Raw genomic sequence first — 18,308 nt, 5'->3', positions numbered from 1 at the left:
ATGTAAATGCCTTAAAATTAAATCAAAGGAAGGAAGCAAAACAAAACCAGGTACAGAGTGCAGAGAAACACATTTTTTCAGAAACCTGACGTTTTGGTTGTATGTAATATTCTAATTTTCTGAGACACTAAATGAATAGATTATTTATTATCTACGTTTCGCTGTAGCAAGTGATTCACACGTTGCATGATTTACGTCAGAAATCAAATGAAAGTAGAAAAAAACATGGAAGAACGTGTAATTTTAGGCTAAACTAAAATGTAATTGATGTAATCAATTCACAAGTTAATTTACCAAATGTTTTCTCCACATCACAAGTGAAATTTTATTCCTTCCTCTAAATGCAACCTGTTCATCTCGTGATCTCAAGAAAACAAAGCCTGTTTTCTTGAGATTAACTTAACTCAAAAACTTAATTTGAGGGGGGGAAAAATGGGGGAAAGTATATATGTGGAAAACAAGAAATGAACTCAATATCTTGAGAAAAACATTGGAGAAATTATTTATCTAGAAAATACAGGAAGTTAAGTGATTATCTCAAGAAAACTATTTGAAAGCTAAATTGTTTCAAGAAAATCATTGAGAAATTAATTTTAACTCGAGAAAACCATTGTTAAATTAACCCGAGATAACAAGTTAATAATGAAAATTAACTCGTTTTCTCTAGTAAACGTAAAATTAAGACATTATCTCGAGAAATCAAGACAAAGTTTTTGTGGATAATATGAAATTAACTCATTATCTCTAGATAACCAGTGGGGATTAACTCCTTGAGAAAACCATCAAGAATTTAAGTCGTTATTATGAGAAAATGGTTAAGTCATCTAATAACGATGTTATTAACCATCGTTAAGGAGGTATAAGGAGTTAACAATGGAAATTAAGTCGCTATCTCTAGAAAGCCAATAGAAATTAACTCCTTATCTTTAGAAAACCACCAAGAAATTAAGTCATCTCTGGAAACCCAGTGGGAATTTAACTCCTTATCTTGAGAAATCAGGGATTTAAGTCGTTATTGCGAGAAATTGATCTCTAGAAAACCATTACTATTAACCGTCATTAATAATGGAAATTAAGTCGCTACCTCTAGAAAACCATCAAGAGAAAAATGTGAAAAACGTCCACTCTCGGCTGCCGTAGACTGTATGTGTGTAACGAATCTATATAATATGCGTTTCACTCAATTAGCGATAAAACTATATTATTGTACTTTTTTTTAGATCCTTCCTAATATGTTTTCAGGCTGAGTGTTTTATCGGGTCTGGGTTGTGAGCGGCTGCTCCGCGTGTCTTGCGGGGATGTTGCGGGTCTCCAGATGAGGCGTGATGAGTCCCTCCTGTCACTTTAAGAAGCAGCAATGCAGCAGCGGCTCTCGCCTCATTTCGTCTCGGTGCTTCATGGCTGCAGGATGGACTCTCATCAGCACCGCCAGCACCTCTTCTTCCTGCTGCCGCCGGGGACCATGAAGTCGGGCCGGAACCGAGGCTCTTCCGCGGTACCGAACCGGTACTGTTTCACCAGCACAGGTAGAACCCGTCCGCCTCCGAGCTCCACCTTTCCATCCGCTGTATATAGGACACTGCTGAGTCTGGGTTCGTTTTATTTGCTAAGATAGAAAGTAGATTCTGGCTGATTGAATCTCTCTTGTGCGGGGACTTGTTTATTTTTTTATTTTTTTATTTATTTCTTATCGTTTTAATTTATGTAAAATTATTTCCTGCGTGTGACAGACGGGAGGGATTCGCTGCTGACATTTTAATCGCTGCATCATTTGAACCTGAAGCGGTCTGGTTTCATCCTCCTCCACACTTACGTAAGGTGATTGCGTATTTCTCACCAGCTCTTTTCCACTTGTTGCGCAAAGCAGAGCAGAGCTTCGTCCTAGAAAAGGAGGATGTAGGACGGCGAGGAGAAGCAGGCTCTTCTCCTCCAGACCGGGTCTTCATCAGCTTTATGAAACTTTGCTGAGATCCGGCAAGTTCTGAGGAAAATGGCGACATTTTGTGCTCATTTCACATAAATATTTCTCTTTAAGTTCATTGTTTACACTCTGCTGTGCTTAGTTTTACAAAAATGTACGATATTTCTGACTTGTTTGAGTTATTCACAATAAAATAAATGTTTTTATAGAAGTAGCAGAAGTGAAGTTATGCCTCATTTGTAGTTCTTTGCAAAAATAAAATAATTCAGAGCCCTTTAATTTCTCAACAACAAAAACGGTAATGTAGTAGAAAACTTTAGAAAAACAAATGATCTGAGAAGTTTTTGTGCATTTTTATTCAGTCATATTTACTCTCATAAAATCTAGTGAAATTAATGTTCTTGTTTCCTGACACCCTTACATAAAATCAGATGTAATTAGTTGGAATTAGTATGCGTAAGTGAAGGATTAATTTATATTTTTTGTGATAATTGTGTTGTAGTTTAATTGTTTTTGGTATTTATTGTTTGTATTGATTTAATTTTTGTATTGACTAAATAAGGACAACAGATGACTTAAAGCCTTTTGGCTAATTCTGCCGTGTTTACAGAAATGTGAATTAATGTTGCATTGTCCCTTCCAATTAAACTAAATTAACATTTTTTAGAATATTACTAAATTCAATGCTTGTTGCACTTAACTGCTTCAGATCATTAAGAAAATCCAAAATAGACAAAGGTAAGCTGAAGAAATAAAAACATTATATTTTCAAATGATTTTATTTATTAAGCGAGAAATCCAAACCACCTTCTCTCTGAAAAAAGTAAACATCTCTTAAAGTTAGTAACTTTTGTCTGACATAAACATATCCAATAATGTTTAATGGACGAATTTTCTGCTGAATCGCTTTAATCCATAAAATCTGAGGGTTTCTGAGCCTGAAAGGACACCATGCCAGGCCGAGCCTCAGGGGGATTTAAACCTGAACTGGGTCACTGAAAAACCTTCAGTTTAATTTATTTATTTAGCCATCCAGAGGTGAACTGGCTCTGTGTCGTCGTCCTGCTGGACAACCAAAGTGTTCTTTAGTTTAAGGTCAAAAATTGACAGATTTCCATTCTTTGCTCCATTAATCTCAGCAAATCCTGCCGTTATGATGTTCTTTTTCTGAAAAACAGAATGAATTAAAACAACCATACCACACACTCGGGCATAAGAGAAATTTACAGTCTCAACTTCACCTGGAAAACGACTACACTGCAAAAACGCAAAATCTTACTATTTTGGTCAAGATTTGAGTGCAAATATCTTACTACAGTAGAAACAGGGAAAAAAAAACTTTCAGCAAAATATAGGAGCTTGTTCTAAGTCAGTAATTCCTTAATATTAATGAAAAAGTACTAGTTCCACTTATAAGGCATTTTTGCCATGTTATAAGTGAAATAATCTGCCAGTAGTAATTAAAAGTTCTTTGTCTAAAGAGCAAGTGATGGAAATAACGGCATACTACTTTAAAACAAAGATGCATTTCAATGAATAAAACTATAACAGAGTTGAAAAAATGCACTACCAGCCCAAAATAAATTAAAATAATCTTTCACACTTCTGAGTTAATAATTAGGACAATGATATATTGTTTGCAACTTATATAGCTCATTTAATGCATATGTCCATTAAAGTTTGTTTTAATTTTTGAGAAAAGGTTTATCCAAGATTTGTTTCTTCTTCCTGCTCTCTGTTTGCGAATTAATGATGAAATTTGTTAAATGAAGCGAAACGTTTTATTTAGGTCTGGACAATAACTCAGTAACAACATATGTACCCATGATTAATATCAACAGATGATATATCTGGAAGGATATTCAGGATATAGAAAATTCACTGAACTCTAATCCAGAACCGCACAGCATTCTGGGAAATGTAGGCAGAGGAAAGACTTGAGCTTCTCAACCTCCCAAAGCCAGATAAGTTAGTGGGACCAACTAACTCACTCATTCTTTGGTTGCCTAGCAAAGACCTGTGGAGTAACTGAGGCAGCAGCAGTTTAAGGTTCCGCCATTTTGCCTCATAACTGCTTAAAAAAAAGCAACACCGTGGAGAGAAAGCTGTGGTTAAACAGGAAAGGTCACCTCAGACATTTAAAACAAAAAATATTCAATAATTGATACTGGATATGAAACACTTTTATGTTTTCAGCCATATTGTTCAGCCCTAATTTTATTACATAACTCAAATCCTAATCCAAGAGAAGGTTAGCAGTAGCGGTGATCCATCTGTTTCTAACAGTAACGATAAAAAGCAAGTAAATGTCTCTGCCAACCTCCAGTAATCAGACTGTCGTGTTGTTCTTCTGTCAGTATTCGTTGAATCATGTTTATTTTCAGCTCTGCTGCAGAAGGACAGCCCAGGCTGTGAACTCACTGGTCCTCTTTGTGTCCTCGCAGAAAGAAGGCTTTATTTCCTGCTAATATCTTTCCTAAGGGGTCAGACTGTTGTCACTGGGTTACAGTGAATATATACACAGAGCAGATCATTTAGGGCAGAATTCGTCCTCTTTTGGGATTCACCTGGCTGGATTTGAGCTTGTCTCTGATTATGTAATGTACTTATTTTGCTGCCTGCTGCAGTTATTACAGACTGGCTGTGAGGGCTCCCAGCATCCCATTAGCAACAGCACAGACGACCTCGGATTTGCTTTTTCACCCCAAATGTCTCTCACTCCGAGTCGGAAGTCATCCTCCATTCAGCGCAGGTAATTTTCAGAGTTTTAAGTCTCACTCAGCTGTAACTTTAAAGGGAACACATGCCAAATTTAAACTTTACATGTTTTTATACTTTCATTTGGGTTTCAACTGCTGCTAAAAACAACTCAGGCGCTTAAAAAAACGAGAAAAAAAAAAAAAAACAACCAGCCCTTTTTTGGCAATAAATTAATGTTTTCTATGTCAGGAAAATGAGCCATTTCAAAAACCTCCTGATTGTTAATGCTGCGTTCCAGTTATTTGTTCAGTTTTTAGTTGCAGGCAATACAGGTAAAACTGATTTTAGACGGACTCTTACTTGTCTTTTACAATAGGTGTGTTTCCATTACAGCTCACTACTGTTGATGCGAAGAGCAGCCATATTGAAACGCAAAGCCCACCTTACAAGTTGTAACTGGAGGTAGTTGAACTTGCTCCCTGTTTCTCAGTGGGAAATCCGACTTGGGGAGGGGGGTCCCAGATGATTTTTCCAACTAGGAAATCAGGATTTCCCAGTTCTAAATACAGCTGGAAAGCAGCATTGGTCACAATCGAGAAGCACTGCGGTGTTACCTAGCAACCCCAGCCAAGTCCAGCCCCGTTACCTAGCAACCCACACTCAGCTCCTGCAAGTTTGGTCAGCTGGTTTTATTGTATAATGGCTGCTGGAAAAGACGAGTGTTTTGTTGTCGACTTACCATCCAGAAAACCACTTTCTGCATTCTTGTTGGTTGTGCAGGAGGCTCCACTTATGCTATTCAAAGATGTGCGGTTGTATAATTGCGATAATTTTTTAAATAAATTGTAACAAACATGTTTTGTATCGTCTACAAACCTTTCCTAACCTGTTTATGGAAGGATAATAAATCACCTTTAAGGCTTTGGAGTAAAGTCTATTTTCCCCTTAAGGCGCTCTGTTGGAACGAGTGGCGGGAGCAGGGGATGTTCCCATAGCGACACGTCCAGCACTTACACCTATCCCGGCCGGACGAGGGGTTCTGATGGCAGCCCCACAGCCCGGACCAATCCAAGCACGCCCAGGTGGGTTACTGTTCGGCCGCATGAGCAGAACAAGGGTTTCCAGTTGGAGTGTTAATGAGTTGGTGTGTTAATGAGTTGGTGTGTTAATCAGGTGTTCACCTGTTTGTGCCGATTCAGGCGCCAGACGAAGCACACGGCCTGCATCAACAACCATGGGATCAAAGTCCCGGCGCCGGAGCAGTACCTGACCCCACTGCAGCAGAAGGAGGTCTGCATCCGACACCTGAGGGCCCGGCTGAGGGAGAACGTGGAGCGACTGCAGCACAGGTCCACCAGCCATCCAACCATCCTTTCATCCATCCAACCAATCAACCAACCAACCAGCCAGCCAGCCAGCCAGCCAGCCAGCCAACCATCCATCCATCCAACCAATCATCCATCCAACCCCCCAACAAACCAACCAGTCATCCAACCAACCAACCATCCATCCATCCAACCAACCAACCATCCAACCAACCAGCCATCCATCCAATCATCCAGCCATCCAACCAGTCATCCAACCAACCAGTCATCCATCCATCCATCCTCAATTAATCCATCCAACCAACCAACCAACCAGCCATCCATCCATCTACTAATCCATCCTTCTTTACTTCCATCAGTCCATTAATACATCTATTCATCTGTCTGTCCAACAATCCATCCACCCATCTGTCCAACCAACTGCCCATCGATTAATCAATCCATCAATCCGTCCGGCCGTCCATCTGTCTACTAGTCCATCCAGACATCCATTGTTGAGAACGAGAATCTCAATCGATGAATCATAATTTGTATTGACACACGGAGCATAAAATCCGTCCGGCCGTCCATCTGTCTACTAGTCCATCCAGACATCCATCCATTAATCAAGCTATTTTTCCATTTTATGTACATCAAACCATCCATCCATCTTTCGTTCATTCATCCATTGTAATAATCCTTCTCTTATTATTTTCCAGGGACTATGAAATAGAAGAGTTGAGGACCCAGCTGAACAAGATGCAGGAAGACTGGATAAAGGAGGAGTGTCACCGCCTGGAGGCCCAGTTAGCTCTGAAGGAGGCCCGTAAGGAGATCCAGCACCTGCACGAAGTGGTGGAGTCGGTCAAATCCAACATCGGCGTCCATGACCAAGACCCTCACGATTATAAGCCATACTCAGGGCTGCAGGCAGTTCGGCCTGGAGGAAAGTCCAGGTCTTGTGGTTGTTCCCCCGCCAGCACCTTGACCCGCTGTTCCACCTTGACCCGCCGGAGCAGCGAGGCTCTGCAAATGGACCGCAACCCTCCAGAACCAAGCGGGGCACCTCGCTCCGCGGAACAAACCCACCTGCTGTTGGAGGCGGCGCGCTTGTCTGAGCAGCTGCCACACCAGGCTCACCACCTCCGGCCCGGACCGGCTGTCTCCCGCTCGGCCACCTGTGAGCGTCTGTGCAGCGGCGGCGCCGTGCTGCCCATGTCCCACTCCTGCCACTCCCTCAGCAGCAGCTGCAGGTGTGGTGGACATGCCTACCTCCCGCATCATCCCCTGTTCCTTCACTTACCTCAAGAAGAGCCGCCACTTTCAGCAGCAGCAGCAACACCACCCACCGTCCCGGTCCCAGTCCCGGTCCCGGAGAAGAAACCGGAGGTCCGGTCTCAGGGCTGCAGCCCCACCATGACCTGGCTGAGCAAGGAGAGCAGCACCGAACAGCTGAGCGTCATTTCCACAGGGAAACCAGAGGTCACCCTTTCGGATCCATGGTCAGTGTCAACATCTTTACCTCTGCTGTCCCGTCCAGATCTCCCTCTTGCTGCTGCTGACGAACCTGAGGACATCAGAAAGGTGCTGGCAGGGCCCCACACCCACCAACCCAAGCCAGTAGAGCAACTTCCTGTTAGACAGGAAGCTACTGTACTGGAGTTTGACGAGGACGAAGCAGAGGGAAGTGAGGACAGGCGACCCCCTGAGTTGTCACACTGGAGCCGCTACTTCCTGGTAGACCTTCTGGCTCTGGCGATGCCGGTGGTTCCCACTATGGCGTGGCTGTGCCGGGGGGCACCACAGGAAGTCATGCCCGCCTACCACATTGGCTCCCTGCTGAGAGGCTGCTGTGCTGTGGCCCTCCACTCGCTTCGGCGGCAGGGCGCAGGCCGGGACAGGCCGACCGCTGGCATGAACGGGACAACTTCAGTCTGACTCTTCAAGCCCACTTCTAGATTAACGGGGATCTATTATGCCAAATTAACATTTTCATGCCTCCATTTGGGTCTCAACTGCTTCTAAGAACAACCCAAGCAATTTTAAAAAAAGAACATCCAGCTATTTGACAATAAGGCTACGTTCATATCGCAGCCAAAAGTGACCCAGTTCCGATTTCTTGTCAAATCGGATTTCTTGGCGTGGTCATTAACACTTCCAAATAAATGCAACTTGTATGTGATCTCCAGTGTGAACTACCAGAAAGTGTCCCGCATGCACAGTAGAGGGCGCAATAACGTCACACAGAGAGCGCGTGCAGTGTTTTGCCGACCGCCATTAATAAGAAGTGCTCAGTGTTTGGGGAAGAAAACATGGATGCTAAACACATAAACACATACAACCATCATTTGTATGGTACTACAATCATTCTACATACTACAATCATTTTGACCAAAACTCACACAAAGACACACACAAGCTTTTCTCTCTGTTACAGTTACTATTTTGAAGTTGTTTTCCGACAGGAGCCAGCACATTAACAACTTATTCCTCATTATCGTCCGTCATGGTTGTTGCTTTTCTTCCCAGTTGGGCGTATCAGGACACAGAATAGTGACGTGGACGTTAGGTCGCATTTGAAAAAAAGCTGACCTCTGTTGTTCCTATGGTTCAGACTGTCATGAAAATATCAGATACAGGTCGCATTACATAAAAAAAAAATGGAATTGGGTCACTCCAGCCTCCAGTGTGAATGCAGCTGAAGTTAACATTTTTAGCCTTTAGAAAACCGTTTCAAAAACCTTCCGTTACCTAGCAACTCCAGCCAAGCTCAGCCCGTTGCCTAGCAACCCAGTCAAAGTTCCAGCACATGGCTACTGGAAAAGACAAGTGTTTTGTTACTGACTTACCAGAAAATATGTTTGTATAATGCTTGAAGACGGTTGTATAATGTCTGTTTGCAGCCATTTTCAAGTGCGAGTGTAAACATTGAGTTGGGAAGCGAGGCCAGCAGCAGCTTGTTTGGATTTAAAATGACAGGAGGCCCTAAAACTGAATAATTATGTGCAAAAATGTAATGAACATGTTTTGTATTGCCCATAGATCTATTCTAACATGTTCAAGGAAGCATAATAGGTCACCTTTAACATCACCAGTCTAATCATCTGCAGATCAACTCTGACTTTTAAATCCCTGCTCCTTGTTGGATGCCTGCTCATTTAGGAATTTTAGGAATTAAATAATTGCGCTTGTAATTCTGTCAGCCGGTTAGTGACTTAGAAAAACAAGAATTAGCTGGAATTGTTTAATTTCTCACATATGCCCTCTGCTTTTGCAATATTAGAGTATTATTGAAAAGTTTAATCAGTTTTTCAGTTCAAAAAGGGAATCTCATCACACAGAATTACATTTTAGGTTGTTTTTTTTTTTCAGATAATGTTTATTATTTTAGGGCTTACAGCAAATGAAAACCCAAAATTCCGTTTCTCAATATTTCATTTGGGATTTATGTTATGGCCTACACCAGAGGTCTGCAACGTTAACAATTGAAAATACATTTTGCCCTCAGTCCAGCTAAATACAGCATAAGCGCTTCAAATGTTAATGATTTGAAAAAAGACAACTTCCATTTTTAAATTAAATATTTATTATAGGAAATTTGTTGTACGTTTTAAAGAAGCACAATTTTATTTCCAGTTTTAGATTTTAAAACAAATCAAAATGTGACAATCTTTGCAAACAGAGGATTAATAAATGTAAAGAATATAAACGGCTACTTTCATTCAGTTGTGCAAGTTCAATACAATTATTCTACAGAAAATCTGGAAAAACTACTAAAACATGCATTTGTTAGTATATTTGATCATTTTTAGCTAAAGTTTTAAAGAGCTTGGTCAGATTGGATTATATTTGTTTTAGTTCATTCTTCATTCTGTTGATCGCTTTCTTTATGGAGATGCTGATTCCAGTTTCCAACAGGATTTTGTACCTGTTCACTCTGATAAAGGTACATTTCTGTATTTAAAAACTTTCTATATTGACTTTATTTAGTGTTCAAAATTTTATGAGAAACTGAATCTTAAATTTCCATTTTCGCTGAGTCATAATCTTCAAAACAATACATTCTTAAAGTATAGAATTCTGTTTAAGTGAGTTTTAAACCGATTGTTATAAACTTTTCAAGGATATTCTGATTTACAGAGAGCTGTAAGTGCTCAGCTCCTTTAACAGTTTGCATGTAAAGCACAGATTGTTTCAGACCTGCATTGGTTTTGGTAACCAACCTTCAGGGCAAAGATGTACAGTTTATACAATTAAAAATAATCTGAAGTTATGCACTTCTCTTTTTGTATCAAAAGTATTTTAAATTAGATTTAAGGAAATGTTATCCGTGTCTGAGTGCAAGAAAAAGCAGGAATTCATTTTAGTTTTACAAACTTAAATCTAATGTTTTAAAGCATTTTACATGTTTGCTGCAGGTTTCTTGCTATATATGCTTGCTACAGTGTGTGAGGCCTTATAAAAAAGGAGTCAATTTCCACCAAAAAACTCAGAAATTCTGAGATTAACAGTAATTTTCTAGAAAAAAGCTTGGAAATGTAACTTTTTTTTTTTTTTTTTTAAGGACATCTCTGAATTTCAAGGTCAAAAATCAAAAAATGTTTTCATAATCTGTAAGCCATAATCATCAAAATTACAATAAAAAAGGCTTAGATATTTCACTGTGGAATGAATCTATGGGTTCCACTTTCTGAAATGAGTCAAAAAGGATTAAACTTTTTCACAATATTCTAATATCTTGCGATGACCCTTTATAAAGGTTTAACACTCTGTCATCAATGTACAATAATTCAGTCCAGGTTTGACCAGTCTATTGCAGTTATAACGCTTCTCTCAACAGCTATAAAAATACTTCAAAATGCTCTTTTGTGTTTCCAAACGTAGAATAAAGTATTTTATGAACCTTAAACTGTGTTGTAAAGAATTTATTTTCTAGAAATGATGAATAAAATGGTGTCCAGAGTTTTAAAACGGTGAAGCAGCGTCTTACCAAATGCAAAACGATAGGGGGCGCACTTTCCCCCAGAGCCAGGATATGAAGGCACAACGAACAGCCAACGTTTTCTTTCCCCCTGGTGAAGCTGCCTGCGTTTTCAACGTTTAGCTCTTTTCAGTTCCTGAAACTGAAATCAAACTTTTGTCAACCAAACTATTAAACTAATAATTTATTATATTTAAGGTATATTTAAGAGACTTGACCAAACACATGATAACTGTTCTTCACAGCGTATTGTAATCAATATTTTCCATGATTACCATGTTATCACCCACTTAAAATACACCAGTCATATGGCGCTAAATTGGCACCATAAAGTTTATTAAATATTTTTCAAACTGAATTTTTTTTTTTTAACTTAAAAAAAAGGTTCTGGGACTTAAATAAAATTAAAGATTCAAGTTAAAATTATTTTGAAACTGAGGAAAAGATTTAAATAAATAAAAAATACAACTGAAAAAAAAAGTTCATAACCATAATTATGAAACTGGAAAAAAAAGTTTTAGAACTGAAGATTTTTGAAAGTTAAAAAGAAAATAACTCCCCACTACTTTCAAGATTATTTTCCCCTCCCTTTCAGTTTTTATTTTCTTTTTAGCTTTCTGGCCCCAATTTAGTTCCATACAGAGTCTACCCAATAGACCAAAACACATATATTTATCTTGTCGAGTTTCTTGAAACATTTTGTCCTGCAAATAAATATAGATCCACGTAATTCATTGCAATTGTTATCGCAAATTCTGCAGTAATAATTGAGATTTTTATATGTGCAGCTAAAGTAAATTTTTCTGCTTTGAGATTTAAAACTGGATCTATCAAATCTTATATGTGTCAACAACATTTCATACTTTTAAGTTAAGTTGCCTAATAAACTGGACTTTATAATAAAATCACCCAAAATCCTTAAAAAAAGAGAGAAGAAACCACAAATGTTCATGAAAAAAAAAACTTTGGATAGTGCAAAAAATATTGCTCCTTAAGAGTAAAATGCTTCAGAGTTAAAGTTAACATGTTACAAATCTCACAAGAGAGATGTCCTTTTTTAAACAATTAGTCAATGCTATGTATATATATATATATATATATATATATATATATATATGTAATTAAGAGATATGCAGAAGATAAATATTTTATCTTCACCTGTTTCTATATTTTTTGATAATCACAAAGAAGGAAATGTTGAAACTTTCTACAAGAAATGAAAGCAACAAAAATTTTAAGGTGAGATTTAGAAGCAGCATGAATGTTTCAGTGTTCAGGAAAATGTAATCCATGAGACGGTTTGAGCAGTCTGAGAACATTTTATTGCAAAATATGGTTTATGGTTCACTTAATATTGCAGTCATCCAACTTTTTGTATCCAAAGCAAAAAAAAAAAAAAAAAAAAAAAAAAAATTCACAAATGTGCTTCAACACTGCTGCCCATAACATTGTAATACAACATTTTTTAAAATTTGTTTTTATGTAAATATGTGATTTATGATTATTTTTCAAAATGTTGTTGACCAAACTCTTAGAAATGCAGAGTGATATTAATAATAAAAAAGCTAAAATGTTTCCGTCTTTATGGGCATCGGTGTGTATTAGAGATGTAAAATGGCACATTAATCACCCTGTTTCCTTTTGGTAAATAAGAAGCTTGTTTCCTTTATTTCATGTTTGTTTTTTACTGTGCTGTAACACCATTAAATAACATTTCATAAATGAGGAAAAGCAAAGCAGTGTGATAAAACTGTGCACAAGAAAGCATTCCTTTGGGTAAAATGACTCCTTAACATCCTCGGAAGAAGCAACAGAAGCAGGCCTAACCTTGTTTTCTTTTTAACTGTAAACATTACACAAATTAAGTCACTTTGAAAATTATGCAAAAAAAAAAAAAATCTCACATCTGCTAAGACCTGCAGGTTATTAATGGCAACAATCTGACTTCTTTTTATCGTTTTTCTCGATTAAACTCACATTGGAAACGTTCTGAACTTCTAATTTTTCCCACTAGTCATGATTCTTAAATCCTTATTATATTCACGCCTGTTCATCACCGGCTATCCAAACAACGTAAGAACCACAGGAATGATGACACTTATTTGAAACATGGTCCTGATGGCAAATATAGCCAAAAAATGTCAAAATTAAGCCAAAGATTAAACAAAACGTCTAAATATATACCAGTAACAGAGCAAAAATACATGGGATGGGCTGACCTATGACTTAAAGTCTAACTTAGACAGTAATAATGAATCAAGTTTAAAAGCAAGTGAGATTATTCTGCATGAATCTGAAATGGCAACAGACAAGTGATGTAGGTCCTATGCAGGAATCATCGTTATTCCCTCCATGTTCCCGGGACAGGAGTCAACCTGCGACAGGAAAAACACGACACGGTTCAGGAGGAGAGACTCCATAAGATATCAACTCAAACTGAGGGGAATGAAAAGTTACATGTGATCCAAAATAATGTGAACATGAGACGATTTTACATTGGAACCACCAGAGGGGGTAAATCTGAGCTCCAGTCAGAGAAACATTGACTTTCTTTCAAAAACAACATGCATTTATCACTGATGCTAATCTGTTGTGTCTTTATTAATTTAAAACATTGGTGTAAAAACAAATTAACTTTACGACTGCAAAAATACATCTTACCAAGTATCTTTGGTCTAGTTTCTAGTGCAAAAAATCTTAGTAAACTTGAAATAAGAAAACTAACTGACAAGTAACTTTTTAGCAAGAAGTAGAGTTTTCTAAAGTAAATAATTCCTTAATATTGATGAAAAAAATACCACTTCCAGGCAGTTTATTTAACAAACAGTTCAGTTTGCATGATTGTTGTAATAATTTGATGGTGATATGATAAAAAGTATTTTAATAAGTATTAAGTCCAAAGTATAACTTCAGAAGATGATCAACATTGCTCAATTAATGTATTATTTTTTGTCTCATAAATATTATGAGTTTATTCTCATGATTTTAAAAGCAATGTTGCCTGTCTCCCAATACTCAGTTGCAGAGTATTAGGCCTAGTATTAGCGTTAGACCTGAATTCAAAGTAAAAATGAACAGAAACTGTACAGGAAACTTGTCAAACAAGATGGCCGCCGTGCGTGTGCCGACACACTAACTAAGGAAACCTATGGAGCGCATTGGTGAAAAAAGTCCTGATTTTCCAAAGTTGAGAATAAGTTGAATTAGAATTTTGTGAATGGAACATATGCAAAATTATTTTTTTAAAAGATCTACACGCCTCCAGGTCATTTAAAGCTACAAACTGGAAGCATCACTATAATCTAAACATCATCTCTGAAATAATTAGTTATTTCCAACTCACCCTAAACATCTGAGTGGAAATAAACAAAGCAGAGTGCACGAGTTTCAAGCTTCCAGCCCAAGCAGCTCCACGTCGAAGGTGAGAGTGGCATTTGGTGGGATGACCCCTGGGTGACCTTTACTGCCATAGGCAAAGTCTGGGGAGCAGATAAGCTTCGCCCGCTGGCCTACGCTCATCTGTGGACAGAATGGACACAGATCCAAAAACTTCATGCCGAGTGAAAAACAGACCAATATAAACACTGAACCCAACAGTGAATTATGATGCAGCCAGTTCCCCAGAAAGCCAGAACAACGGCTGAAACGTAAACAAGTTACTGAATAAAACGCTGCCGTTCTGAATCCAAACACAGATCTGAGGTTTGCAACATAACCTGGTCTCATTTGTGGTGTTTATTTTTCCACAATCATGTATAAAACTGTATAAAAGTAAAGGTTAGGAACGACTGCTGTTCATAAATACAATCTGTTTCTGATAAACAATTAATTGTAATCAATTGATGACTGAAATAATTGTCAACTAATTTTGAAACCGACTGTTAACTGGCATATAGACTCTAAAAAAGGAAAACTGGTGAAACACACTTAAGTTAAAATTGTACAAACCCCCCAAATAATTTTACATTTAAGATATTTAAAAAAAACTATCTGTAAATATGTTCTACCCAAAACTCCAACCGGCAAAATTGTAAAAAAAATAAATTCCTTTCCAGGATATTTTGCCATCTAATTATTAATTGGTCAATCCAAAAAATATTCAACAATCAGTGCAGCAGACAAGGCCGAGCTTTTCACATGTTGATTTTTTGGATTCTTTGCTAAAAATGATTAACCGTTCTCTAAGAGAACGCTGTTATTGTATTTTTAGGCAATAAAATGGTTATTTTCTTACTTTATAAATGAATTTAATTACTCAATCACATATTAGCATATTTCTAATATTTAAAAAAGGCTTAAATGAAAAATCTGCATCATGTGACAATTAATCGTCAGAATAATCGATAATTAAATCATTGTTAATTGCATCTCTACAATCTTACCGTTTCCTGACAATATTTTCTTCCTTATTCACTTAAATGTGAACATTTAATGCTTTTAATCTCTAAAATGGATCAAAGTTTCTATGGCAGATTGTTTAAATCACAGCCATTCATTCGTGTTGCTCTGCTCTCTACGTCCCACTGCACAGCTTTGACTCATCGAAAGTCGGAGGAGCAAAATGTTCCTGTGTCTCCAAGCAGACTGAAGAAGAAAAACTCATTTCTCCGTTTGGTGCTAAAAACTCCTGACAGTTACACACACACTCTTTAATCACACAGACCTCAAACTCAAGGCCCGGGGGCCGAATCTGGCCCACCACAGCTCTTAATGTGGCCCATAAACACCAGAGGGACACGCAAATAGAACCTTAAAGGTACCAGTTGTGTGATTAAATATTATTTTGTCGATAAAATCAAAGCCGTTTTTGTCCAGTCCCTCCACTTTTTCGTGATTCCATGATCGTGGAAATTTATGCAAAATCAATTACTTTTTCACACTAAACCATATCTTTGAGTTCGTTGCAAATTTTCTGCAAGAATTTTCACAAACATAGAATGTTGTCAGATTATAGTCTATAATTGAGTTGAAGAACAAGTCAAAGTTACAGCGTAAATATTTCAGAATTTCTTGTAAATACTTCTAAATTAACTCCACAAAAATCAATAATTTTGATTGCAAAAAGTCACAGAACAATCAAAATCCCGGAGGGACTGAGCAATGTGAAATGTTCATTTTTATTTGTTGAATACAGACACATATTTTTAATATTTTAACAGTTTACTGATGGGTTTATCAAAACATTCTGGCAAAACCGGGCCTTTGAGATCATTCATAATCTTGATACGAATTCAGATTATTTTGATAAAAATCAAAATGAGTTTGAAATCCCTGATATAGATGATATTAGGACTGGGCAACAAATCGGTAACAATATATATTGCAATATACACATGATTAATATCGTGATTTGGTGATCAACTCCCCCTGGTGGCTTGGAGGACTTCTGTTTTGTACCGTTTTACACTTGCTTATGTTTTTTTTTTTCCTTTTCGTGGCTCTTATTATTTTGCCTCTATTTCTGTGTTGCAGCATTTTTCGTTAGCGGCCTGTCTCTATTTGTTTAATTCGTATTTCGCCGTTAATTATAAAAAATAAAAAAAAACGTATTTCGCCGATTGTACCTGTCGGCTACCGTACTTTTTATAAACTTTTGACACATATGAAATATGACAGAAAATAACCTCTAATCAAACCAAAACAACTGTAAACAAGCCTCTTATTGTAATTAAAATAAACAAACCGACTAAACGTCGTCAAAGTGCACCGATTATGACCATTACAGATTTTATCAGCTGTTCTGGAGGGTTTCTCACCTGAGCTACTCCCTCTTCCCATCCTCGGATAACCTCCTGATGTCCAATCTTGAACTTAAAAGGCTTTCCTCTGGACCTCGAGGAGTCGAAAACTTTCCCATCGTCCAGGGTTCCTGGATAGAAACAGACCCGGTGACCAGTTTGTAGTTTTTATTCAGCCTCAGCCGTCAAGAAGTCACCGTTAGCTAGCGCTAGCTGGCTAACCTCAAAGCTTGCACCGTTTAGCTAATGGTTAATCTAAATAACCCTCCTAAGATAAAGCATCTCCGTCTGTGTAAACTGGAATCTGGTGGAGGGTTAGAGAGTAAAAACGTGTTTTAACCCAAACGTAGCTTATTTTAGCTGCAGGAAATATTAGCGTTCATGCTAACTGAGATAGCCAGCGGTTAGGTCCAAGAACGTTTGGACTTGTTCGGACCTTTTTACAAACTTTGAAACCCTTAAGGACTTAATTAATACACAAAGTTAACCTAAAACATAAAACACGCTGCGTCTAAATCTGTGAGCATTCTTCCCACTCACCGACATAGTGCACCACGACGCGCTGTCCCTTCTTCGGGAATGTCCGTCCTAAAAATAAAAAACAACAAATAAAGGGGAAAACACGGAAGGTGGGGTTTCCTTCTGAACTATACGGCCCAAATGAATGAAACAGCGAACTAAAACAAGTATTATCCTCACCGTCTCCAGGAGTTATCGTCTCAATTTCTACTCCCATTTTCGCGTTACTGTATCCTTTCTGTCGACCACCGCTGAGGACTTGGAGCGGAAGGAGGAGGCGTTGCGGGGTGTGAACGGATAGGAGGGAATGCACCAAGTGCTGATGATAGCTGGACTGTCAATACAGGGCCGGTCCAAGCCTTTTTGGGGCCCGAAGCAGATTTTAATTTAGGGGTACCCCCATACTAACGTGCTTTATCATTCCTAAGTTACTCTATGTGTGTAACGTACCTAATATCATAAGCATAATTTGAAATTAGCTTACGTCTGAACATACCTAAACATTTGAGGGTTTTAGCTACACGATATTTAAAACATGTACTTATTTAACATCATAAACATACGCTGTGGCATTATCAAAGGGGCTTTTAATACATATTGTCTCATCTCCATTACAATTTATCTTCCATCTTTTTGTTAAGCTGCCTTTGCTAACAGTAGAACCAGAAGTGGTCCCTTCAAAATAAAAGCATCAAATGGCAAACAGGAAGCTGATAATAGTTCAAGCTAAATAACGACAAAAAGCACCATAAAGAGATACAAACAAGTAAAGAAATTAATTTGGGGTTATTTACAGCTGCTTTGCAGTTCAGAACAACAGTTAAATCCACAAGAACACACACAAAAAAAATCTTACCAAGTATTTTTTGCCTAGTTTCTAGTGCAAATATCTTATTACAGCTGAAATAACACAAAATTAACTTTCAAGTAATTTTGAGCATTTTATAGGAACTTATTTTAAGTAAATAATTCCTTAATATTGATGAAAAAGTGCAAGCTTCACAAGCAGATTATTTCACTTGTAACATGGAAAACATGAAAATGAAAAAATGAAACATGAAAACATCTCCCACTGGAACTAGTACTTCTTAAGGACTTATTTCATTAAAACAAGCCCCTAAATCTTGGTGAAAAGTTACTTCTAG

General features: G+C 37.9%; 2 protein-coding genes across 2 annotated transcripts; one reads left to right on the top strand and one right to left on the bottom strand.

The window, feature by feature from the left end:
* The first annotated feature begins 3,305 nt into the window (after window positions 1–3,305).
* Window positions 3,306–7,967, top strand: snpha (syntaphilin a). Its single transcript, XM_015060541.1, has 4 exons — window positions 3,306–4,673; window positions 5,572–5,703; window positions 5,821–5,970; window positions 6,645–7,967. The coding sequence occupies exons 1-4, from the start codon at window positions 4,522–4,524 to the stop codon at window positions 7,861–7,863; spliced, it is 1,653 nt and encodes a 550-aa protein (XP_014916027.1). The 5' UTR covers window positions 3,306–4,521; the 3' UTR covers window positions 7,864–7,967.
* A 5,121-nt stretch (window positions 7,968–13,088) lies between these two features.
* LOC106964830 (peptidyl-prolyl cis-trans isomerase FKBP1A-like) lies at window positions 13,089–17,497 on the bottom strand. The gene is made up of 5 exons (XM_015060548.1): window positions 17,344–17,497; window positions 17,185–17,232; window positions 16,663–16,775; window positions 14,250–14,425; window positions 13,089–13,281 (listed from the first exon to the last, which is right to left on the bottom strand). The coding sequence occupies exons 1-4, from the start codon at window positions 17,378–17,380 to the stop codon at window positions 14,294–14,296; spliced, it is 330 nt and encodes a 109-aa protein (XP_014916034.1). The 5' UTR covers window positions 17,381–17,497; the 3' UTR covers window positions 13,089–13,281; window positions 14,250–14,293.
* Window positions 17,498–18,308: the final 811 nt, after the last annotated feature.

Source organism: Poecilia latipinna, unplaced genomic scaffold (assembly GCF_001443285.1).
Source record: "Poecilia latipinna isolate Pla-1442-1.1 unplaced genomic scaffold, P_latipinna-1.0 Scaffold1724, whole genome shotgun sequence".
Lineage (NCBI taxonomy): Eukaryota > Metazoa > Chordata > Actinopteri > Cyprinodontiformes > Poeciliidae > Poecilia > Poecilia latipinna.
The sequence above is the reverse complement of the archived record's forward strand: the minus strand, read 5'-3'. Positions and strand labels throughout refer to the sequence as shown.

What these genes read in the sequence shown, in the direction of transcription:
- LOC106964830 (XM_015060548.1), bottom strand. Translation starts at nt 17,380, where the DNA reads ATGGGAGTAGAAATTGAGACGATAACTCCTGGAGACG. An exon ending in GACGATAACTCCTGGAGACG is followed by an intron (nt 17,233 to 17,343) that starts GTGAGGATAATA and finishes TTTTATTTTTAG; the next exon opens with GACGGACATTCCCGAAGAAG. An exon ending in GGGAAGAGGGAGTAGCTCAG is followed by an intron (nt 14,426 to 16,662) that starts GTGAGAAACCCT and finishes TTCTGTCCACAG; the next exon opens with ATGAGCGTAGGCCAGCGGGC.
- snpha (XM_015060541.1), top strand. Translation starts at nt 4,522, where the DNA reads ATGTACTTATTTTGCTGCCTGCTGCAGTTATTACAGACTGGCTGTGAG. An exon ending in TCATCCTCCATTCAGCGCAG is followed by an intron (nt 4,674 to 5,571) that starts GTAATTTTCAGA and finishes TTTCCCCTTAAG; the next exon opens with GCGCTCTGTTGGAACGAGTG. An exon ending in ACCAATCCAAGCACGCCCAG is followed by an intron (nt 5,704 to 5,820) that starts GTGGGTTACTGT and finishes GTGCCGATTCAG; the next exon opens with GCGCCAGACGAAGCACACGG.